Source organism: Hoplias malabaricus, chromosome 10, assembly GCF_029633855.1.
Source record: "Hoplias malabaricus isolate fHopMal1 chromosome 10, fHopMal1.hap1, whole genome shotgun sequence".
In the NCBI taxonomy this organism is placed as follows: Eukaryota; Metazoa; Chordata; class Actinopteri; order Characiformes; family Erythrinidae; genus Hoplias; species Hoplias malabaricus.
In genome coordinates this window covers 10,434,522-10,460,682 of record NC_089809.1, presented here as the reverse complement: position 1 = coordinate 10,460,682, position 26,161 = coordinate 10,434,522, and the positions used below count along the sequence as shown (strand labels likewise).

The following is a 26,161-nucleotide window of genomic DNA, read 5'->3' as shown; positions in this document are numbered from 1 at the left end:
AGCTGTATACTCAGTCTTTGGGAAAACACAGTAGTACAAATTCTTCAAAATAAAAGATATAGCACAATTTACCCTCTTAAAACTCCTAAGTACCAAATGCACTAATTAAGCTTTTTCATGATCAGAACCAGATTTGTTGCATTTTAACACAGTAGAGATCAATATTAAAGAACTTGAGCTTTTTTTAAATTTCAAAGTCACTGCTCAAAGTTTAAAGTTATTTAAACATGAATAGGAATATTATATAATCGCAGCATATAGCACTAATGAAATTGATCTTTATTTTTTCACCACTTTTTTTTAAATTATTATTTTTTTTAATTATTAATATAAAGATAATACTTCTCGCAGTGGCTTTAAAATGTAAGAAAATGCAAATTCCCTAATTATGGTCTCCACGGTATCCATTTAAGCTTTTACACCAGCTCTTTGAATGTGACCACTATGGCATCGAGTCAATCAGTCTGTCTAGGAGGAAAATAATTTTATGACTGAAAATGACTGAAATTATTATTAAAAAAATAATAATGAAATGGTATGTGATTGTGTGCGGCAGCCCTGTCAGTCATGTTTATAAATATCTCAGGACATGTTGTAGAATGGCACTGCTGTGCTGATATTATAGCACATTGCTGAGGTCAGCAGGTTTACCGATGTTAGAGGATTAGTTCTGGAACACAAACACCACTCCTTTTGTCCAAAAGGTATAAGATGGTGCACCACATCACACAAATAATGCATTTTAACTGTGCCACAGTCCAATGCACAGGGAGTATGTATGCTTCTAGTTCACTCATAGAATAGTGATCTTAAGGCTCATGTGCATCCTACTGGCAATATATTGGTGCAACCATGGCCTAATGGTTGAAGAAGTGGACTTGGGGGACTGGAACATCATTGGTTCAATTCCCATGACCAGCAGGAAAATTAGGTCATATTGCCAGCGAAGGAACAAGAATATTCTCTGTTGACGTCCACAGCAAGGCACTTAAGCCCCAACTGCTCCCTGTGTACTGGGATGGCTCTGGGGGTGTGTGCACTCACTGCTCCTAGTTCACTGGTGCTTTTGCATATTCACTGCCACGGATGGTTTAAACGGGCACGACCTTTCGTTGTACAACAACCAATGAATGCATTTGTACACATTTCTATGGAGATTACATAGTGTGGATATACACAACTGAGCACCTGTGCGGTTTACAGCAGTGGAAATCATTGAGGTGTCTACAGAAGTTTGACAAATCTGGAAATAGGACAAGAAACAGCTGTTTTAAATACATCCTACTCCAACATGGAGTTTGAAGGTTATGAATGGCCTTTCAAACAGTTGTGTTTTATTGAGTTACAGCAGACTTTCTTCTTTAAGAAAGAGCAAGCATGATTCTTGATAGCAATACAGTATTCCTGATACATGTCTGAACATGACACTAGAGCAGTGGCAAGGGTGGGAGTAAAGGGGGAAAAAAAAAACTACATTGAGCTCTCAGAAAGCAGGCCACAGCCGAAACGTTGAAATGGGTCTATGCCTTGAATAGCAGAAAAAGCCAGCCAACACAACTCTGCTGTGACAGTTATATTGCAAACATGAACTACATGTTTTGTGCATCACTGCACTGAATTCAGTCCTTGATTATGTCCACCCTGTTTCTCTGTTCCCCTAGCGGTAAAGTACACCATGAGACTGCAGGCAATGTTTATATGGTCCAAAAAAAAATCCTTAATTTCACCTCGTTTCATGATGTTTTTCAAAAGAGCACTGCTTGTCTTAGTCCATTTGAAATATTAAGTGCCTTCATGACCACGTTTATCAGCAGGTGAATGAATCACTTTACCAACCCTTGACAAAAGACGAAATACTCCATTGTAAGGAATAAGCAAAATGGCTTGGGGACACCTACAGTATTATAAATGTAACAAAAGTCATCCTCAGAAATCTTTACAAATATGTGGAAAATATATTTACAAGGGCCCTTTTATCTAAAAAATAATAATTAAACAAAGCGGCAAAAAAAAAAAAAAATTCCAAAACACCCAAGTAGTAACATATCAGTCTGACTTTGGCACTCCATGGTCAGTCCCTGGCCAGTGCTTCACATAGACTTTTAGTCCACCTTTTCCTCAGATTACATTAGAGTCCTGGTATAAGATCATTGGTTCCAAATATGTCAATGTGATTGTTGTCTTCCCCGTCTTTAGGTTCAGTCATAGCAGCCTGTTTTGCCCTGCAAAAAAAAATAAATAAATAAAAAAGATGCATATTTTATTCAGAAAAACATAATTAACATAACAGAGGTATACCCCAGTGGGAAATATCTGATTTAAAAAAAAAAAAAAAAAAAGCGCTTGGCTATGAGTATTTTCTCAACATAGACCCCCTCTTAAATAGCATCGTTCCGTGTGTCTCAGAACTCCAAAATTAACATTAAAAGTTATGTCTCATGTCATAAATTAGAGCAACATATACATAATTGAGCAAAAGTCTTAAGCACCCAAGATCATTATTACTTAAAATTGATTTTTTTACCTTAAGCGTGGCGATTGTATAAAACAGTATACAATTACAACAAAGGAACATACACTACTTTTTAGGAGGAAAATGTCTATTTTTAATTTTACTGTATGTTGAGTGTGAAGGACAAATTTGTTTCCAGATATTCTCACGGAATATCTCCTGTAATCTATATTATAGATTTGTTATACCAACAGCACATGATTTAACTTAATGAAGTATTTATCAGCCACTAAAACTAGGGTTTTGGATGAAAACATCAAATAATTAATGAGATTTGGAAAGGTTCTACATTCACATCTAGAATATCACTACTTTCTTCATTAAAGTTATTTGTTTTTATTCTAATATTAGGTGTTTTTATTAGTTTTTTTTTCTTGAGCAGATAATCTCTTACTGTTCAGATCGTTTTTTATAATCATAATTTAAAAAAATTAATCTTCGAGGAACAATTATTAAGGAAAGAAGACAAAGAAAAAACAGCAAAATAATATAAAACAAGTGAAGGATAAACAATACAAATTAACAAAAAGTTTTATATTTTCACCCATATAACCTCAAACCTCACATAAGGGTGCTTACACACTAGACAAGGCTCTTCCGTTTAGAAGGCGTGTACATGGCTGGAGCAATCTATTTTGGATTTTCATCTGTCGTCGGTCTATGCCACCCTCTTTTCTATTGGTTGCCGTCCCTCAATGTCAGAGTCCGTTGCAGCAAAAGCTGAAATGGTTTGAACCTTTTTGATGCTTGGCCGAGCATCGTTAACGGCATACAGGCGCATTTGAAGTCTGTCAGAGCCAAAGCAGAGCCCTAACTGAAATTACATTTAAGAAATGTGTTTCTGACACTGTCAGCCTCTAGTGTGTAGGCACCCTAATGCATATCAAACAGATTTGTACAGATTTTTAAATCACACATGCTACAACGGTGGCTCTACATACCTTTCTTGGTTCATCCAGTCACTATGTGTTCTGTTGTAAGCGCATCGAGATCTGGAGCCACTCTTTGAGCCTCAGAATCCTTCTTGTCATTGTCAGTGACCATGGAAACTTTAACCCATCTTCCATTGTCTGCATGTGCCTGCCCGTGCTGGTCCTTGCTCTTGGTGATATCCGGTATGTTGTGGCCTAGCTTGCTGGTAAACCAATTTACTATGTCCAGGTTGGTGAGTTTTGGACGCTCTGCTAGCATCTCTACCTCCTCTCCTCTCAATACATTTAAGTCCTGGAAATGTCGTTGTAAAACACTCTGGGCTTGCTCTGTTAATGAGGAGCTGTTCTGGCCATTGTGCTTTTGCTTGCTCAGATTTTGAAACTGGTCCATCCATTCCAAGCTTCCGTTTTTCAGGGCTGATCTGTTGTCCTTGAACCAGCGTACAATTTCTGTGCGAGCTAATCCTGTCTGGAGTTCCAGCTGGTTATATTCCTCCGGTGATGGCCACTGCGTCTGTGAGAAGACCTCTTTAAGTAGGCCAAGACATCTGATGTCAATTTCAGGGCACACAGAGGTGGTTAGAAGGGGAAGGGGAGAAGACCTGGGTCGAGCTTCCTGCTCGTGAACTCCATTCAGAATTCCTCTGTCTATTCTTTTGGAGCTCATGGAATTGAACAAGGCCTGTTCCAAATTATCCCGTAAAGCACGGCGCTCTGTGAACCATCCATCAATCTCCGTTTTGGACAATTTTGTGTCAGACACAAGGGTTTCAACCTCAACTTGTGTCGGAAAGCTATTTCTCTGGAAACACTCCTCTAACATTTTCATTTGCTCTGAGGATTTGCCCTTTACTCGCTCTAGGAGAGGAAACTGTGTGGCCACAGGTTTCAGAGGCTGGGTTTCCCTTGATAGGTCATTCTTTACAAGCTGTGCTCCGTTATGATTTCCATGGCGCTGGTCACTGAACCACTTTTTGATCTCTCCCCAGGAAAGGCCAGTCACCTCGATAAGACGGTAGACTTCTTCGTCATCAGGAAACTGGCATTGGCTATAGCTGGCTGTGAGCTCTTTAACCTGCTCTGGAGTTTTTTTGCAACCTGAAGAAAGACTGGGTGTAGGGGAAGCAGGTGTAGAAGCTGTCTGAACCGTTTGGATTATTGAAGGCCTCTTAACCTCAGATGCAACCACTGGGGCCGCGAGGTGTCTTTTAACAGCAGTTTGATTCGCAACCGTTAATGCCAGGGGAGTGCAATTTGCTGAAGACCCATTGGCAAGTGTTGTCAAAACTAAGCTGGACTGTCCAAGAACGTGACAAGGGACGGTCTGAATAAGGGACTGCGAGGCTTTTGTTGATTGTGTTAACTGAGCAGGCAAGACAGTGAATGCTTGTTGAACGGGCTGAATTGTTCCATTGAACATTTTCTTACGAGCCTCTTCCACCTCTTCTGGAGACCAGCTGATGCCTTGTTTTAGCCTTTGCGTTGTGAACCAGACTTTGATTTGTTCTTCTGGGTGTTTAGAAGCTGCAGTGAGCCATGAGAGTTCAGCTTGGGTTGGGTAAGGGAACTTATTGAAGGAAGTAATGAGTGTGAGGTTGCCATCCAGGGATGCATTGTATTTTGAGGTGTTCAGAGGCACAGCAATTTTTGGTACTAAACTATAATTGGGGGGGCGCTGTAGGGATGGCATTATGTGTGAAAGTCCGTCTTTAAGCGTTGCATCTGGGATAAGAACGGTTCCATTGACATTTACTGCAGCAATCTGTTTTTTGGGTAAATCTGGGGTGAGTTTATCTGTCTGGCTGTCTGATAATGGTCGTTTACCATCGGGTTTTGGCCTACCCATCTTCCCTGATTTGCTCAGCGGAAAAGTGGACAAATCCTCTGCAGACTGAGGACTGGTTGCATCATAAATTGCTGCACAGTTTGAACCTTCAATGGTCTGTTCCAGAATGGTCTGACTGTTGAGTTTGATTCTCTTGAATTTAAAATTGCTTTCCCCAGGATGGCATTTTTCATTGTGTTCAGTTAACGTGTCAAACTTTTTTGTGTTGAAGTTGCAAACAGCACACAGGTATAGAGGATTGAGAATGACATTAGGATGGTTGGAATCAACATGATCTTTAAACTGATTAAGGTTTTGTGTGGAGAAGGTACAGTATTTGCATTCATAGCCTCCTTGCACTTTCTTCTGTGGCCGAATTTGTGCCTCAGGCTTCTCTGGCTCTGTAATTTCCTGTGTAGTGCTTACGTGATTCTTTTTGTCAGTCCAGTTCTCACTGGTAGGCACATGCGTTGATCCATTCTCCACTGTGCTATCCCCAGAGTTATCCAAATCATCCTGATCCACCAAGTCGCTTGGCCGGATCATGCAGGGTGTTGTGGACTTTCTTCGACTAGCCATGACCTAGTCTGGGACTGTGACAGTGCAACCTTGATGGAGGACTGGTGGTGAATGATGGGTAGACCTCTGTCTAAACAAGAAAGGTGAATATTTCTGCTGACTTTTAATGTCAGCTGCAGTGGACGACTTCATGAGACTGCATCCCAGGCCAAGCAATCTAAAGAAAAACAAAAGAAAAGCTTAGCCATCTATACAAATTATCCAATAAAAATCAGACACAAGCAGTCAAAAACAATGTCGCCCATGCATGTGTGTGTCATGCATATACATTAATCACGTTTTTGAAGTTACATTCAACCTTTAGTAGGACATCTCGTCTTGAAGTCAACCTCATTGGAAAGTCCATATTTCTATAAAATGATTTATAGAAACAGCTTCCCACACATTCTTCACTACTGTAAACAGAGCATCTCAAGCCGTTGCTGAACATCAGTGTATATGACATGTGTGAATGATTCATCGTGATTTTCAGGGTATGAATCACCTAAATGCAATATTAAATTCAATAATCCATCAGTCCGCACAACACCAGTCACTAAAAAACAATTGCAATCCTACTATGGCTCAACAGTATCCAATGCTCAAGTTTAGGGTGTAGCCTTGGGTTGAAAATTGAGAATAAAAAATATTGCACTGTGCCGATATTCTTCAGCACTGATATTAAATTAAGGTAAACTGTGAAATTTACAATTATTTTTGTTCACATTGCTTCACCTTTACTAGAGTTTTTTCTTTTGACAGTAATTCTAAAACATGTTTTGTGCAAAAATGTATGAAATAAAATAATCTTTAAATAAAATGAGCAATACAAAAAATTTACTACACACCTACATAAATAAAATATAGCAGATCTGTAATCTAACTTTCTTGACTTTAATGTGGCGGCACAGTGAGCAGCATGTAGTGTTGCAGTCACACAGCTCCAGGGATGTGTAGGTTGTGGGTTCAAGTCCCACTCCGGGTGACTGTCTGAATTTGTTTTCCCTGTGTCCGTGTGAGTTTCCTCCGGGTGCTCTGGTTTCCTCCAACGGTCTAAAAACACACATTGGTAGGTGGATTGGTGATTCAAATTTTTTTTATTAAGTCTGAGTATGTGTGTTGCCCTGTGAAGGACTGGTGCCCCCTCCAGGGTGTGTTCCTGCCTTACACCTAGTGATTCCGGGTAGGCTCCAGACCCACCGTGACCCTGAACTGGTTACAAACAATGAATGAATTACTTTAATGTGGCAAAGGATAAAATGTTCAAGCTTATCAAGAAAGAATTCAAACATTTGTATATTGTATTTATTTTACATCCACACACACAAATACAGACATTTTCTGGTACTGTTTACACTACATTTTACTGGTCACCCTCAACCCTCCGGACTGGCCCTGTAGCGAGGGTATGTTCATTCAAAGACTGAGGTGGGCTTCATTAAAAATTTAGGTGAGCTTTTCCATGCTGTAGTTATAGCAACTGCATTGAGAGATGGAGAAGCACTCATGCTGCATCACAGCAGCAGATTAAAAGGATCTTTACAGATTTTAATTAGTCTGGAAATGAAGGCGACTGGCAGGGGGACAAAAAAAAAAAATCTTGTGCCAGGACTGGTTGGGGGTCCAGTGTCAGCATTACTCAGACTTGTAGTGACCCAAGTGTATCTCAATACAGTGGAGACTAATGAAGTATGCATGAGGCCACAGACATCTCATATCTCAGCCTCAACTCAATCCAAGAGAACCAGCCGAAATAGCCAATGGGTGCAGTTAATGTGTTTTTTTTTTCCTTTTTTGTTTTTTTGTCCATCTTTCACACAACTGTGCTAGGGGCAAGGCAGGGGGCAAATATGCTCAAGGACAATTCAGTGATAGGCCTCATCCTAGAAGGTCAGCTGGGTTGTCTAATATAATGATGCACAAATGCATATAGAAAAAAGGCACTTTCTTCAAAAAGGGTTATATTTTGGGTTTCCTAACAGACTATTTAATAATTAGACTACCTAGACATAGGCAACTCCAGCCATCCAGCTAAGACAACTCAACCAAGAAATGTGAGGAAAAACACACTTCTTTTGAGGCATGAAACACCAACGACCAATTCATCACTAACACCACTGGACAGCTCAACATGGAGGAGAATGCTAATTGCCCAGATCTGTAATCAGGGATGGGGGGTATCCATATTTTTCATATCGTATCTAAATATTACAACAGTATACAGTATTACCGTGGGGGCTGCGTGTGGGTCGAGTGAACAGTATCAGAAAAGACAGAATTTTTCCTGGGAACTCCAGCTCAAATCACACGTATTTACATAAAGCCTCGTAGCTGTGAGCACAAAAATGACTGAAGTGTCTTCTGAGTATTTTTGCCTGTTTCCAGTTTCACCCCCCCCCAAATCACTACAAAACTCTAACCTGTGGTGGGCTAATGGGCTTGTATTTTTCACCCACCCATTGTCATTGTGAGACATTAGTCAGTGAACTCTCACAGCGCCCCCTCCCTATGGCTCTCTTAAATGCACTCAAAGGCCTTGTATTTAAAGACAGAGAAATTTGACACAGCACACATTCTAAATTTAAAATACTACTATTTTGAGATACCGTCCACAAAAAAAAGTGGAATACAGTGTTACTGTTATTCCGTCCAGCATCTGTTGGCTAGCATTGTGCTGAGGGAGAGAGAGAGAGAGAGCGCAAGACTGATTGGGCACTTTTGTATTCCTGACCTTAGATGGCTGAGGCATCAAACCAGCAATCTCCTGTTTATCTGGCCAACACACTTATTTTTCATTGTTTGCTAAATTGTTCGCATCACAAGAACATTCCAGTTTTAATTAAAGAAATGGAACACTTTTATGGAATAAAATTTCAATTAAAACAAAATCAAATATGTTTGTGTTATGTGCGTGAAATGAAAAGCAAAATGTTAAACATGTCCTGCTGCTCTCTGCTGTTAATCAATTTAGCTTCAAAGCCTGTACATGTCCCTGAAGACAAAGACTACAGTTCAAAACACTGCAAACAAGAGCTGCCAATTTCTAATCAAATAAAATCAAAGAGCCTCAATGTACTACAGTGTTATCACACACTCTGTAGCATGTTTAAGACTTACTAACCCTCTATTTCAATAGCCACATCTGATAAAAATTGAAATGAATTTGTTACATAAAGGCAGCAGGGAAAGAGCCAGGGAGAGGAAGAAGCACAGTGCTGTGTGATTTTTCCACTGGCCAAGCCACATCCTTCTATGGGAGAGGATGTTGCTGCGGAACTGCTGTGCAAGAGGGTGGAGACTGAGCCTTGTTAATACTGTGCAGCACAGCGGGGGGGGTGAATTTGGGATCGAGGCAGAATTAATTTAAATCTCATCAAATGGGGCCTAGGAACCCTGCAGCACTGCACAAGAACTCACTCCAGACGCAGAGCTGCTGCAATTCTGGCAAGAAGTGCAGAAGACAATGGCATCACTTTTGCTGTGGTGTGCTGTTTAAACACTGTAAGAGAAGTAAAATATATTAGCAATATGGTGATGTGGGCAGCCTTAGTGAGAGCTTGCTATTTCAAAAGATTAGAACATTTATTTACTGACTCCTAAGATGGAAAGACATGAACCCTTGTATGAGATACATAACCTCAGCACAAATGTAATGAACTAATGAACATCCCCTGACCTGGATAATTATGGTGGGTTAAGATTTCCTCTGGTCTAATAGAGGTTTTGTAGTAGCTTTGTAATCATAATCATTACTATTCTTTCACAGAATGCTAATAATGGTGAATAGCTATATTTGCATTTTTCCAAAAGCCTGAACGTGGCTTTTTAAGGGAGGAGGGAAAAAAAAAGAAATCTCCCAAGGTTTCTTCAGTTTTTGGGGTACCTGGGGACAAGGCTGAAAAACTCTAGACTCACTAGTTGCCATGGAAACGGCCTAGCAGCAGGTGGGAGGGATTTTCTCAACAGAGATCCAGATGAGAAACATTCTGCATTACTATTTTTGGACAACATGATTCTTTCAGGTTGAAGCACATATATAGCACACACATATACATATATATATATATACACATATATATAGATCCTTGGGGTTTATATTTCAATAATGTTCCGCAATATATACTGCAATATGAAAACCAGCAGAAGATTTGATAGGAGCTTTAAATAGCTCTATTCAGAATTATTAACTAATTATTGCAGAATGACTGGGTGTTTAAGGTTCATGCACCTGCACAGAAAATAAAAATACAAATTAACTTTTTTTATTATTATTATTCTGATGACTTTAAAAGTGTGAACCACCCTTTCCCAACTTTACTGTTACATAATTGGTTTCAAAGCACAAAACACAGAAGCAGGTGAGTGCTGCGACTGCTCTTTTGAAGTGATATTAGAAGGGGAAACTAGGTAGTTTAGTATGCTAGCTGACTCACCATGACACATCTGTATTCAGAAAATACTCTATCAACTAGTGTTAGAGCCAACTGTGCACACCCTGTGTGCCACTCACTGGCAACACAAATGTATCCAAGAACACTCATATCCAACAGACTTGCAGATAAGTCCAGTCCATCCTTTTTTATCAAGTTAAGCTTTACATGTCTGATTTAAAAAAAGTTAAGCTTTACATGTCTGATTTAATTTGCCTGACAAGTCCTGAGATGTGACAGCTGGCATCAAATTGAAACTGTGTTTCAAATCTAATGAACAAAAGGCAGAGCCGGCAACATACTCAAACTCCTGCAACGCTGACATTGACACAACAAGTCACCTTAAAACAGCACCCAGCTAGTATGTGTCTCATTAGCATGTAAGAAAACACCCAACAGCTACACTGATGTTCACTCTGGCTTTATCCAGTCTCTTTTTGTTAGAAGGCTTCTTCATCCTTTTGTTTAGCCATAGTGTCTGCATCTCACATGCATTAGGACACAGTAATGTAGTAGACAGGCAGGCAAGCTATACAATCATGTTGTTCAGTCCAAATGAAACGGCTGGATGGGTTTTTGGGTTTTTAAACAGTCCTGTGGCCTACATAGAAAACACATTTTTGTTTACATCATCAGAGCATTTGATTTACAGTTTGTCATTAGGCTGTAAAAAGTATTTTGAGGTAAAAACAAAAACTGTTGAGACAAACCACCTAATCCAACTTAAATCTTACAATGAAGAATATCAAATGTGTATTTTGTGGAAATTAAAATAAGAATAGCAAAACAAACAACACCAGCCAAAAAAATGGTGACCTAAAGCACTGAGTTTATAGCATCAGTCCACTTACAAGAATTTATGGCACAGAAACGCTATGATTATACAATCTTACATTACAAACTAATTAGGACAGTTACAGACACATTACAAACTAATTAAGAAACAGTGAATGTGTCATATGCAAATGACGTTGGGTGGGGTATGCACCAGGTGTTTACATTAAACCGGAGAATCTTACAGAGCCAGGTTTAACTGCACTGGGGTTAGCAGGCAATGCAGTGTTTAATTGCCACAACAGATCAAGGAGCATGTACATTTGAGATTTAAATGAATGGAGTTGGCAAGCAAAAATTCGCTAGCCATTTTGTTTTGTCCTCTCTTCCTATCAGCATGTGACATAACCAAACTGAGAGAACAACTAAATGTATGCAGTGGGAGTCCCTAGGGGGGAATATAAGGGGTGGGTTGAGGCTGTTTCTATTGTGGTGGCCTTTTCTCATTGAAATTCAGTTGTGCGTGTTTATTTTGCAATTTACTTTGCAAATGTGGAAAAATAGTGTGTCATGGTATGATTCTGTAATACTCATCATATTCAAATACCAGCAGAGTTTTCAGGTACCAGTGTTTGGCAAAAGGGCACCACTTAAATGAGTGCTGACAAGGATATCACAATCACTATTTTCACTAAGCCGATCCAGCACTTAAATCAAGCGTATTCTATTCCAGTCCTAGAGGGCTTGTGTCCAGCAGAGTTTGGCTACTTCCCTCAAATTGTTCTGGACACTTGCCATCCAAGAACATAACTGAACACCCTTGACATATATCATCTCTGCCATCTGTGTCCTGCCACTACTTTGAGAAACAGAAGATTCATGCACCACAGACATCCAACTGTACAGCTGAGTCACAATATCCAAATGCCTGAAAAACTCAAGTTCCCTAGCAAAAAAGGTTTACACTCCAAGCGATAAAGAAATGTATTTTTCCAATAAAAACTCAACAGACATTTACTCTGAAACTCAAGACTGACCGGGAAACACTGTATTTTCAATCCTGATACAAGGTAAGACAAAAGACTAAATTGATGTGAAATATGTAAATATGAAATAAATAAAATATGATCATGTGAGTACAGAGTATTTTACAAAAAAGCACTGGGACAATCTTTTTTGAAGAAAGACAAAAAAAAACACATTACATTTATATGTTAAATAGATCTTTGTTGTGACAAGTCAATGTTTTCCCTTTAGCATTCTCGTCAGATACTTGACGTACATGTAGAGGTGGAATACATAGTAAAATCATTTTGTAATGCATATTTGTTTTTATTTTTATGTTTGCTTTTTGGCAAAAATGCTGTTTAGGCATCCAGACACATTGTGCACTCATGTGAATCCCAAGTTGATTTTATTATTTATTTTACTATTCATGGTGTGTGGCACAAAACATGTTAATGAATGAATTACATTACATGCTACATACAAATTACCATGCCAGCCACATGCTAACATACCTTTACAAGCGATGAGCTTTCATTTTGATAGTAGTAGGAAGAATGTTTGAGAAAATAAATGAGGAATTTTCTGCCTTTACTTTAGTCTTGCCTGTGCCCTTTTTAAGAAACATTTCACATATAAATGGGCATTTTTCTTTGCTGATGAATATACTGGCCAAATGTCCTTTAAAATGCTTGTTGTTTGCTGAACCAAGAGCTTAATTGGGGATAATGATCCATAAATAAAACAATATAAGGCTTTAAAACTGTGTCCATATCAGGACTGAGATGAACACCATTTAGCTTTTATTTTAAGCATTTATTCTGAATGGAAAAAGAAGGAAATCTGTTCTAAAATCTCAATGCTTGTCAAGATTTGTTCACCCTAAAAAACAATTTCCTTGTACACTGTCTGATATATTGAGATTCTATTTACAATTAATATTTGTTTGTAATTATTTTTAATCTTTTAAAAAAAAATATTTGTATTTCAGCTTTTTATACATTTCACTTTAATTTTTTTTATTTACAAATCCATATGTATATGGGTTAATTTATTTGTCACTAGCTCAGGTATCTCTGAAAAAAAATATTCGCACTTAATGTGATTTTACTGAGAATTAAATGAAGGGTGGCTGAAGTCAGTAATCTAACACACCTGAATCAGCATATCATTAGAAAGCATGTAAACCACATCATTTTAAAATAATTTAATCCATCCATTATCTGTAAGCGCTTATCCAGTTCAGGGTGGTGGGTCCAGAGCCCGCCTGGAATCATTGGGAGCAAGGCGGGAATACACCCTGGAGGGGGCGCCAGTCCTTCACAGGGCAACACAGACACGCACACACATTCACACACTCACACCTACAGACACTTTTGAGTCACCAATCCACCTACAAACATGTGTTTTTGGACTTTGGGAGGAAACCAGAGCAGCCGGAGGAAACCCACGCGGACACAGGGAGGACACACCAAACTCAAATAATTTAATATTATTCATAATTTCTTGTGTGTTGTTCATGTAAATGCTTTTTCAATAAGACACTAACCTGTCAGAGATGGTCTCCCCTGGGAACAGGACTTGACAGTGTATGGGTGCAGAAGCCTTGGCCTCTCCACACCCCTGTGCCTTTGTGGCTGAGACACAGTTCTGTTCAGCACCTGCAAAGGCAAAAATGTTATCATGACATATTGCATTAAGGAATTTCATGTGATGTTACTGTTGCTGCTCCAACAAGGAACAAGAGCATTATTTACATAATATATAAAATTTAGCCAACAGAGTTAAGCACAATTTTACTTTGCCATGTCATGTGGATCTCTCATTTGTTTTTAAATAACATAAAATGTTGAATGGTATTTTCAATATTAATAATCAGATTGTCTACACAATTTATATGATCATATATTCAAACAAATGAAAAACTAATGAAATGCTGATGTTAAAAAAGAAACTAGGAAGCTTTTGTAAATGGTTTCATTTAAAGCCATAGGTGAATGTAATATTTGCTTTGCATAATATTGTCACTTTTACTAAGAAAGTTCATTTTGATTCTAAACTCACACTGAAAAATTATGAAGAATTTCAAGTTCAAAATTCAAAATAGGGTTTAATTCAGCATAGCATTGTGCTGATCTTTTAAGACCACAAAAACAACGAAAGGCAAAACCTGTGCCTCAGTGTGCTTCTGTTTGTGATTTCATTGCAGATAAATTTAAAGATAGATTTTTTTTCTCACTTTACACGAGTACAATGACATTTTGTATGACATCTCTCCAACTGAGGCAGTAGCATTTATAAAACAATAAAAATAGAAATATATAAAAATATAGGAATAAAAATAGCAGCAGTGGTATACAAAAGTGCACGTTATGACATAAAACTTTCACTGCACATAAAATATGATATACCTGTATGTACTAAGTGTGCATATTCTGTATAGATATTTTGTGTTTTTTCCAGTCATGTAGCAAGCCCTAGTCACAAGCCAAAAACTTAAAACAAAAGGTTATTAACTTATAAATTGGTGCATCATTTTATTAGACCCCAGAAGAACCCATGGCAGGATTTATCATTAACTAATGTGAAATTAAAGAGAGAATACAGTTTAATATCTACCACCATGGCAGTTTCATATATTAGAGACCAAAGAAAATATATCTCAGCACTTGTGTTTCCCAAGGTCTCTCTGACCCTCTCCCCCTCCATATCGTACAAAGCCAACACACACACATCCACATACAGATAGTATACACCCAATAAAACACATAAGTTAAAAGATTGGGCTCAAATCAATGAGTAAAGATTCCACATGTAGTAAACTAATGAAGGCATTCAGCCAGGTTTACAGAAAGACTGGAACAATCGACTCCTAATGATATCCTGCGGTTCACCTCAAAATAAAGATGATGACTGAACAGACTAACTAATCTCAAACTGTATATTATATGGCAAAACATTTATGGACATCTCTTCTGATATTTCTTCTAGATTTAAGAAAAAAAAAAGGTATTAATATGTGGACCTCCACCTTTTCTGCTGAATTAGCTTCTACTATTCAGACTAGATAGTCTAATATTTCTGTAAGGATTTGATGGTATTCAGTCACAAGAGAATTAGCAATGGTTCATCATCACTACAGAGAATGAAATTTCACAGATGAGGTGCACCATAAGATTCAGTTGAATGCTACCATTCTTTCCTTAATTTTCTATTATCCTTCACTAAAAATGTAATTAACGTTTGAACGCCTCTCTCTCTCTCAATAAAAATCACACATTTTAACGCCATGTATAGAATGTAGTTATATGTTTTCACCATAACATGCGGTACTATGTTTATGCTTTGTGACTATCACATGGGAGGCCAGCAAGACGAGCGTGGGCAGAGAAATATAGCGATTTCTAACTAGGAAGGGTGTAGGAGACTCGGGTCTAGGGGAACCCTGTGTCTAACAATTCGTGTTTTCCTGTGACTAAGGGTGAGCAGTATGGTGATACATATCATTACTCAGGTAAACCATAATATCAAATATTGCCAGTTCAAGACTAATGCATATCTTCTACCATGACTGTGCCTTGAAGTATTTAATTTTTATTTTTGCCACATTCTGGAAGATGGTCAACACCAAATTCAAGATTACAGCTACTAATTCAGCTTCATAGCATGACATTGGCTATTTATGTTAGTAATTATAAGAGTGCTGTTACTGTGCAGGGACCCAAAACTGCTTGCACTTTGAATTTGGTATGTGTAGTGTGAAAACTGGTTTGGAGACCAGCAGCCTAGACAACTCTGCTCCTCCTAAAATCGGTGGTCTGAGGTTTGCTTCAAGTGAACTCGGTCTACAGTCCATGTGGAAAATATCTCTGCCACATATATGGTTGCGCGTTAGTTTCCTTTTTTAAAAGTGTCTACTAAAATGTATACTATGATTCATATTACAATATTTTAATGAATAATATGCATATAAATGTATTTATTACATATATTTTAAGCTATATATTTTGCATTTCACATCATCAGATTTACTCTTGGTTATCCAGCCATAGGATGGATTTGTAAAATTCCACAACCTTATTTAATTTAATGAAATACGGATATGAAAAACAGGTACTAGATAATTACAAACAATACTGGGCTGCCATAAGGAGAGAGAAACAAAAAAAAATAAGTAAATAAATAAAACACCCACACACCATCCACTGACCAGCAAGAACACTAAAATGACCCCCTTGTTTCTACACTCATTGCCCATGTGATCAGCTCCACTCACCATCTTTATCACTTTGTAGTTCTACAGGTACAGACTGGAGGCCATCTGTTTCTGTATTTTTTAAAATTGAAACTTATTCTGGACCATTCTCAGATATGCAGTGAAATACTGTATTGTTGTTCTTGTCGTTGTTTACCTTTATTTAAACTCAGGGTACACTGAGGTTGTCCGTAATTTACAATGTAGCCAAGGTAACACATTTAAAATAACATAGAAAACATAATAATAAATTAGAGTAGTTCAATCCAAGAGAATGAATATGTAAAACAGTAAAATATTAGATAATGCATTTCTGTGTGCTGAGCTGTTAGAAGTGGATCAGACATATTCATTGCATTTTAGTAAAAAGACATTCGCATCACTGCTGGACTGAGAATAGCTCACCAACAAAAATATCCCACCAGCAGCAGCCTGTGTGTACTGTTGATGGAGTAGATGACTAACCCAAACTGTAGTAACAGATGAGCTAGAGTTTGATTTTATGGCTACATGGTGGACCAACAAGGCAGGTGTCTAATACAGTGACCAATGAGAGAGCAGTGATACTGTATCTGATCCAACACAACACACACTAACCACCACAGCGTCAGAATCACTACAGTGCTGATATACCTGCTCTGTTGTAGCCCTGACCATTGATGAACAGAGTGAATAGGGGCTAACCATTTATACAAAGCAACAGATGGATACAGCCTGTAATTGAAGCACTACAAAGTGCACCTAAACAAAAAGTGGAGTCTATGGCGGCTCAGTGGATAAAAAAAATCATTAACAGGGAATTTTACTGATTACTCATTATATAAACTTATATAATTCATTTTAATGAAGTACCAAAATATTTAGACTACATACTTATAGAATTAAAAATAAAAAATCCTTCTATAGACACACTGCAACATAAATGAATATCTATTAAGGTCAGAATAAATTATACCACATTAAATAATTTTCTATTAATTAATTTAACATAGTGTCTAACATTTAGTAAACCTGCCTACAGAATACAACATAGAGAATTGCTCAAAAATCCACAGTTCGGACAGAGGTCTTCTGTGTGTAAGCAAACCAGCCATAAATGATCCAATCCAGCAAGGAAGCCCAGAATCAGGCTTGGGTGAAAACTCAATATTTGATTGTGTAATTGTGAAAAACCCCTAAAGATAGTGTAAGGCTGTTTTCAGAAGTTAAAACAACAAGCACAACTCAGAAACATGCAGTATTCCCAAGTAAACTGTGAGGTCACACAGTGAGACCATATACAGCAATGGATGTCTGTAAATGATCTTCACAGTGGGAACACATTTTATATTCCTGGTGTTTACTACTTTTATGATCCTTTTTAGCATAAAATATAAAATGTATAACTGTACAGAATATATGGACATTTCATATTCAGTTTAGCTCATAAGGCTTAAGACATACTTGCTGTTAACTGTGTTCACATATGCATAATGGCTGTCTTGCATATCCTGCGTCCATTTATCGTGGCGATTGTGCTCATCCTCAGAATTTAACGCTATGAATATGCAAGGTGCAGTACCCACAAAAACAGGGAGGAGGAGTGCAAGCACTCAGAAGTAACAAAATGGCTGAAAGTTTTGAAGAAAGGCTGTGAGACCAAGTCTGCAATTTCCTGCATCTGTATAATGTGTCTTTGAAAACTGCTTGTCAGTGAAAAAAAGAGACATCAGACTCATTATTTAAAAATAAATAAATAAACAAAATAAAGATACGGAAACCTGCAAAAATAAATACAAACAAATTTTAAATCATTATGTCCATGAACCATGAAACATTCTGGACAAACCCTGTTGTCTGCCTTCTAGTGGAAGCCTCCTACAATTTGCACAGCTCATATGCATGTAAGTGAACACTTATGTTCACGATGCAGCAGGCAGCAAATGCAAATGCATGTCCAAACAGCAACTATATCTCTAGACTAAGCTTCATGTTGTGTGATCCACCAAATGGTAGTTATATAGTGGTGCAGGGCAGTTTTGCTTCCAAAGACCTTGGAACCTTCTGAGGATTCAGAAAATATTAAACTTTGTTCTTTTCCAGAACTTTTTAGGGCACAATGCGACAGTCTCTGCCAGGAAGCTAAAACTAGGTCGTTGCTGGATCTACAAGCAGGACAATGATCCAAAACATTCCTCCAGATCCACAAAAACATCCCACTGACCACAGAATCAAGCAGTTGCAACAGCCAGGCCAGCAGAAAAGTTTTGGGGGAAAACAAGGACCAAGGACTAATTACTGTGTTCTCCAAATCTACGCAAATACGTCTTTTGTATGTCGTCTGGCGTAAAATAGCCTACTAATTCCAGGTAAATAAGGCTTCTTTATATTGGTTTATAAAAACATACAATATTCTCATGTCAAACATTTGAGGAATAAAAAAACCCTTCATGTACATAACATATACATGATCCCAAACCCTCACAGACATTTATAAAAAGCCTATCTGAACAAGACAATTGTGAAAAAATATCATTTTTAATTAAATTACAACAACAGACTTGGTGAAATGATTTTAGTTGGAATAAGTTTTTATTTGTTAATGTAGATTTATGTCAGCTGTGATGTAAGGCTTCTGTTGGTGATGTCATGCAGCCTTACAAATGCTGCCCTTCAGTGACGTGCTACTCAAAAAGTACTTTTTGTCTATCACTTACACAGCTTGAAGCCAATGCAGGACATTGCCTTAATGGTAATGACGAAAGTAGAATGATACATTAGTTGACTAACAGTGGAGTCAGGATGTCTTCATCACCACTAAAAACAACTCAGGCCAACACAGCAAATCAACAGCTAAGATACCACACCGTTTAATGAGTAAGCATAACTTGTAGCATTACATTTAATGGCAGACCAGTCACAGGGAAGGATGAGATCGTGCCTCACAAAAGCTGATCTATCAACTAAACCTCTTCATGAAAACAGAAATGAGGGAAATTATTTTTGTGGATTACTAAAATTATATGGCCCTACAGAGTGAGGTAAAAACACCCTCACAAAGTGGCTCTCCATTCAGTGAAGTCATGACCACCACAGACTGAAGAGGGGAGAGAGAGGAGAAGAGAGGAGAGGAAAAAAAAACAAAAAAAAACACAGCTTTGAAATGAGCCCAGCCCACGGCTATGACATCAGCGACTCTGCTGGCTTAGTCACCAACGGCACAAGCTACAGGCAGAGGCAGCAGCAGCAACCACCTCCTCAAAGACGTCAGCGGCTCAGTATGAACGCAGGCAGCCATTTTGAATCAAGCCAGTCACCTGGCACAAAAACACATTTTGTGCCAGAGCCAGTGACACAGAATCGATGCCTTGAGTTCTTATTTCCATGGCTGGCTACAGACACCAGACAAGTTTGTTTCTGTAGGCTATCACTGATTAAAAAGTTTGCAGTAGGACAAAACTTTTGGAACTGTGAGTCACTCATGACAGTGAACTTTTGCCTTTACTGAGTAACTTTGACTCTATTTCTAGTGAGGATACAGTACGGGTTATACAACCGTCAAAAGATCTGGAACTATATTAAGTAGTAGTAAGCCAACTTATTACAGAATCTGTCAGAGTACTACTAAGTAATTCACACTTTGAAAGAAAAATAAAGGGCATGATATATTTGAATAACACAGATTGATCACCTGATCAATAACTGCATTTTGTTGAGACATTTCAAATATTGCATAAATACATAGTTCTGTATTACATAATGCAGCATTTCCTATGTCCATACATGCATATTAAAATGGCACTCCACTTAGCAGATATCAAGCCCATTATTTAAATAGTTAGTGTCAAAGCAGTAAAACTAAGGTCTAAGCTGGTAATGACAGACATGCCAATCTCAAAATTATACTAAGATTTAACTGACAAAGCAGTTAAGGATATATTCAGGCCTGTTGTAATGTGGTTCCAGTGACCTGATTTGACACCTCTAGTTTGTAAACTTAAACCCTTGTGCTTCCTTTCCAGACTGTTTCCCTTTTTATAAACATTCAAAATATTTCTACCACAAAACAGGTCCATTTGAGGGAGAAATGTATAACTGCTAATTTTGAAAGCAATATATGGTCTGCAACATATTTTTTCTCAATTAAGTAAGTCCTGTTTTGTTGGTAAATAAGACCAGCATAAACACTCGAGGCTTCACTTAAATTATTTTTGACTGCGTTGTCAGCACATCTATGTCATGTTTTTCCAAAAAATTCCTGACCTAAAACTTGAATGCTCTAATTAAAAAGCTCTTGCATTTTAAATATTGCACTCATTGAAACTGTATATTACTATTAAAAAACCCTCATCCACATTTAATCATAGTTTGCAGAAGTACAATGGTTCTACTTATTATAATTCAATTTGAAAGTTCCAGCAAGCAACATAACACAAAAATATGCAATAAAATGCCCTCTCCTCTATATGTGAGTTCTGCATTCACAGATTCAACTAATCACAATTTATTTCAAATATTTATTATTTAATATATTTATTAAAAATATAAATAAATTGGAACAATCCAAAATGTTCTAAAATCAAACCTTGAATTTGCCACATGCCAAGCACTACACTGAATCAATGTAAATGAAATGTTTAGGCATACTCTGATGTAGCCCCCCCACACCAGTTCACAGGCCATATTGTTCACGTCACATCTCATTGAGTCACTACTTGCGTCTGCACAGAATATGTATAGATGCCCCCCCCACCCTTGTCATCATTCCTTAAAGTATATGGTAACAATTTTACATTGAACTTACATTGTTCTAGATCTTAAGTAATCCAGGAGTAATTTAATTTAATACAGGATTATATGCACTGGTTTTTTGCAAATACTACAGCATTTTACAGGAGGGTCTTGAGTATACACGGGGGTCCTGAAAACATAGATCCCACATAAATATGAAGGGCAGAGTGTACACTATTTTGATTAACTTTGTATACGCCAGTAAACCTAAAAACATCTACACAATGTTGCCCCTCAAGAATTTCATATTAAACTACATATAACATACATATTATTGTATAAATGAATAAAATAATTACACTTAATGTATATTTAATGGTTGGTGTGCCACAGCCTACACAGCAGATTCTGTTCATTGTTCATCAGTACATATTATAGCTGAGGAAGAAAATGTTATTATTTAATGTTACAATGACATTTCCTGTAGTTATGGTAGATGCCGGCAAAATTTTAAAATCTATAAAATCCAGCTGACTTCTATTAGACTAAAATATACTCTCCTCGTACTAAAGCAACATCATGGATATCTAACTATAGGAAAATATAAGGAAATTAATACTCTAGACTTACGTAATCGGGATAAAACACTTCTACTAGTTTAACACTTGAGAAAAGGGTAGGTTATCTGTGTTAAATCAACTGTTAAATTGCATATTTACATCTGAATTAGATTTTTTTGGTATATTTCCACAATGTGTTAATTAGCTTTTGCAATTTTTTCCATGCCTGTGTGCCCTCAGAGAACCAAGAAACACTTGCTGAGAGATTTCATAGCATCAGCAAAGGTGTAACTTTAGATAGAACAGCTGGGAGTTGTTGAACAAGACTAACACCCCCCAAATGTTCTACCCAAATTTACACCTTTGCTGATGCAAGTTTTAGCCTACATCTTTCACTGGTGAGAGTGAGAGAATAAGAGAGAGAGAGAGAGAGAGAGAGAGGGAGAGAGATACTTGGACCACCAAAAAAGGGGTTCTACATTAGGGTGGATGATTTTTATTTTACTTTTTTTTATTAGCTGGACATCAAAAAAAATGCTCATGCTCTGATCTTATGAGTGTTCATGAGTTTTGCAATTTCTTTCCAATGCCCATGTGCCCTTAAACCCTGTAAAGATTACTCTTGAACACTCCTTTAATGTTCAACCCAAAGTTACACTCTTTACGATGCTAGTTTGCCATGTTAAGCTTAAGATCAGATACTTATATTCTAGAATATTTCCAGATGTTTAATAGTGTTTGCCATTTCTTTCACAATGCTGTGTTTGTGTCCCCAGTAGGCCTGGGTGACCAAAAAAAGGGTTCAACATTACTTGGTGTGGGATGTCCTTATTATAACTAGTTGGACAGAGGTCGTAGCTTACAACTCATAGTTCTTGTTATAGTCAGACCAGCTGCTGGTTCCAGTGTCTTTTGGAGGTTGTGGGAGAAGGGGTCCACTGCAGTGTGTTTTAGCCATGCAGTGTGTTTGGAAGGCGTCACCACAGCCTGCATCACACGACTAAGACCCTGAGACCACCCCCCACCACCACCACCTCCTCCTCCTCACTCCCCAAAAAAAATCAAAGTAGCGATTTCCACAAGTATGTTGCGAGTCACGTTCGCTTTACAAATTTGGAAGACTGTGAAATTTACGCTGGTTTGCAAACCGGAGGGGGGCTCTAACGCTAACGTTCACGTTCAAAATTACGGACCTATATGCGCTCGACGGCACGCCATGTCGCCGTCGGTAGCCATATTTTCGCCCTCCTTCTATCCTAAACCTTTAAACGTTTAAAAGACTTTAAAAACCTATAGCAAACAGCTCAAGGCAAGCGTCAAAATTTTAAAATCTCGGCAATCCATCGGTTCTTATAAGCGGCGGTTATTTTTTCCTGCGCGTGCTCACTTTTTTTCTCCCCCTACACAAATATGGCCAAAACAAAGTTGAATGGACCAAGTTACGAAATTATATCGCGTTCAAGTAGAGACAGTTGGTCGTTATCTTGAACGCCCAAGCTAAATTCTAGCTGCTACAACTTTTATCAGTTTAATATTCGCTGTTGTTTGACGAGGTCCAAAGTTGGCTTCCCTCACTTGCCCAGCTCCTCACTCGAATTTTCAATACCACCTTAAACGGAGCATTAGTTGCATTCAAGCGCCCGATGCGCCAGGATGTAACTGCTGCACTATTTAAGGTGGAACTAAACAATTCGAGTGAGAAGCTGGGCGAATGAGGGAAGCCAACTTCTATACCTCGTATTTTGGTTTGCTGAGGCAAGGGGATTTTTAATATTTAATTCTCCGCTTTTTACTTACCTGTCCGACTGCCGTATGGAGGAGTGGATCGAGGAGGGCCGACGGTGCGAGTAGCGGTTGTCGCGAAAATGTCACCCTTTTTCCCCGCAGCGAAAGGGACGGCGTACGGCTCGGTTCGGTAACCGTAAAAGATTCGAACCGAACCCCAAAGACAACGGACGAAAAAAAAAATCCGCCAGCGCAGGGGGAATCTACGCCAAAAGCCACATGACCAGCGACGTCAGCAGCCGTATTTGCATACGATACGAGGAGCCCGTCCATGCCGTCCAATGTACTTTACTTTACTTCGCGGACGCGGGGGTCGGTTCCGTCCAAAACAAAATCCAAACACCAAAATTGCACCGAAGGGCTGAGGGAATAGAAGCCTGCAGACCCGACCCCTTCCTTTCACGACTCCTCTGAAGCCTGCTTTTGACGTATCCCTCTCTTGCTGCTGTTTTAGGTGATAGGTCATTGAATATTAAGCATTGTGTATGCGAAGCCAGCGACTGATAGGGCATCTCTCTCTCTCTCACACACACACACACGCTCTCTCTCTCTCTCTCTCTCTCTCTCTCTCTCTCTCAGTCTCTGGCTGTCCCCCTCTCCCTCTACTTGTCTCTCTCCGTGTTCTCTCCTCCTACTTGCCAACTTTAATTCATAACAAGAAGAAAACAAGATATTTATGCCTGATATGACTGACCTTTTTTAATATTATTTATAGGACAACTCTCAGTCTCCTACCTGCAAGCGTAGGTTTGGGTTGTTCATTTTTTCATCTTTTAGGGAAATATTATTGAGTATGCTCAAATTTGGACACACCCTGAATAAGATAGTACATTTACTATAAACTACAAATATATTAAATGCGCACATCCCTTTGTTTGCTGAGATAAACAAAAAAAATGTTAAAATATTAAATTGCAGAATTTTTTTAATTGATCTCATATTTCGGTGTGAAAATAATAAAATCAACAAAATGATGCACATGGCAGTGATTACTGGTAGTGAACACTACATACAACCAAGGAGAGTGGTTCGACTTCTAACACTACATTAGCTTAGCTCTATTTTTTAAAGTCACTCTGGATATGTAAATGAGTTTAAATATATATTTAAATATACTGAGCAAGTGCCAGTTCACGTTTTTACAGCCTGAACATTCAGAAACTTTCCATCAATAAAGTTAAAAGGGGGAAAATTAATAAGAGAAAGAAGAAAATATAAAAGGAGGGTTTGCCTCCTGCTTTGCTACATTTAGTGAAGGCTTCACACCAGCAATTGGAAAATAGCCATGAGGTTTGGTTTACATTCAGCCACATAAGCATTACTGGTGTTAGGTAGTACTGCTGGACTATTATTTCTAGATCACAGATGCCATTCCTACTTATCCCAGTGATAAGGGTTTGTGCTCTATCAGTCAAGTGCACACAGCTGGACTGTTCCTCAGCCCAACACTGAGTGGCTGTACTCCTGTAGTCCACAGCTGGCAGTGAGCAGTTGGTCCAAAGCTTTTCAAAGGGGACTGCACAAAAGAAACATTTCAGTGCCTGTGTGAGCAATAATTATGCATTAAGGCATGTTAACATTAATATTTTCATTCACCATTCTGTTCCCTACAACACTATCAATGTACTACAATTTATTTCACTTACATTACTCCCAAAGTGTAATGTGACAGCTGCACTGTCTCCCCTCTCTAGTATTTATTGTAAATTATTACTGACTTGTGTTTACAGTTGTGCACTATGCAGTCTTATTTGAGTCTTTTAAGTCACAACTTGGATCAGCAGGAAATTTGTGTAATTTCACTATACTGTACACACACAAAAAACAAGCTCATGTCATATCACTCATTAGAAGATGTGTCTATAAGTTTTTATGACATTGTGGATAGTGTGTTTGTAGCAGACAGCTGACCACCGATTTATGAGAGCCTGATTTTACTCTTAAATTAATCTTGTAGCAGGTCACTTAATCTGGCAGAACTATTTAGTTATGCAAGTAAAACTGTTATTTTATTGTGTAATAAGAACATTGGGCCCAAATGTTGCTAACACAGAGCCAAAAACCAATATTTCAGAACTGAAGCCAATTACCCAGTCTGCTTTGCACTCTTCTTACCTTTCTACTGTATAGGCATATATCGTCCTCTAGAGGATCTATTTGGAAGTGTAATTATATTTTAGCGAATAAGTTCGATGCAGTGAGGACAACATTGTGTTTAGGGTTTAATGTTCTTTAATAAAAGGCACAGCACACTTTACAAAGAATGACCCCACCCATTCTTTGGAAAAGTCCCACCCATACACACATATAAATAAATTTAAATAACCAATCCATCTAGCAACGTTTTTTGGTTTGTGTGGACTGTGGGAGGAAACTGGAGCGTCCGGCTGAAACCCACAGACCTACATGGAGACACACGAAACACCTCACACACAGTGACCTGTGGCGGGTTTTTGAACCTGCAACCCCTAACCCTGGAGCTACACTACATCTACCACATGAAGGACTGCACTTCTAACGTTGACATGCAAGGTGACATCCCTCAAAATGGGATGTTATGATCTGTGTTTAGCAAATTTTATCTTTCAGAAAAACTTTGCATGTTCATAAGCTCACAGTATGGTTTAAAAAACATGCCATAAACATAACTAAACTTTTACAACTTTTCATATTCAGTATAATGAACTTTATAGCAAACATAAGCTGCTAATGCTGGCATTGGAGATATTGATTTGCTAGAAAATGAGTTTCCCTGGAAACAAAGAGGTGGAGAGTAGACTTTGCCCTGGATGAATATTCAGGAAATAGAGCCACA

General features: G+C 38.2%; 1 protein-coding gene across 2 annotated transcripts; it reads right to left on the bottom strand.

Moving 5' to 3' along the window:
* Positions 1-754: 754 nt before the first annotated feature.
* On the bottom strand, positions 755-23,694 carry zhx2a (zinc fingers and homeoboxes 2a). 2 transcript variants are annotated; one of them, XM_066683960.1, is made up of 5 exons: positions 23,359-23,694; positions 13,586-13,697; positions 6,676-6,880; positions 3,454-6,005; positions 755-2,222 (listed from the first exon to the last, which is right to left on the bottom strand). In XM_066683960.1, exon 4 carries the CDS (start codon positions 5,846-5,848, stop codon positions 3,464-3,466), a length of 2,385 nt encoding a protein of 794 aa, XP_066540057.1. In that variant the 5' UTR covers positions 5,849-6,005; positions 6,676-6,880; positions 13,586-13,697; positions 23,359-23,694; the 3' UTR covers positions 755-2,222; positions 3,454-3,463. The 2 variants fall into 2 exon arrangements, with proteins under 2 accessions (XP_066540057.1, XP_066540056.1); XM_066683959.1 differs by lacking the exon at positions 6,676-6,880.
* Between the last annotated feature and the right edge of the window lie 2,467 nt (positions 23,695-26,161).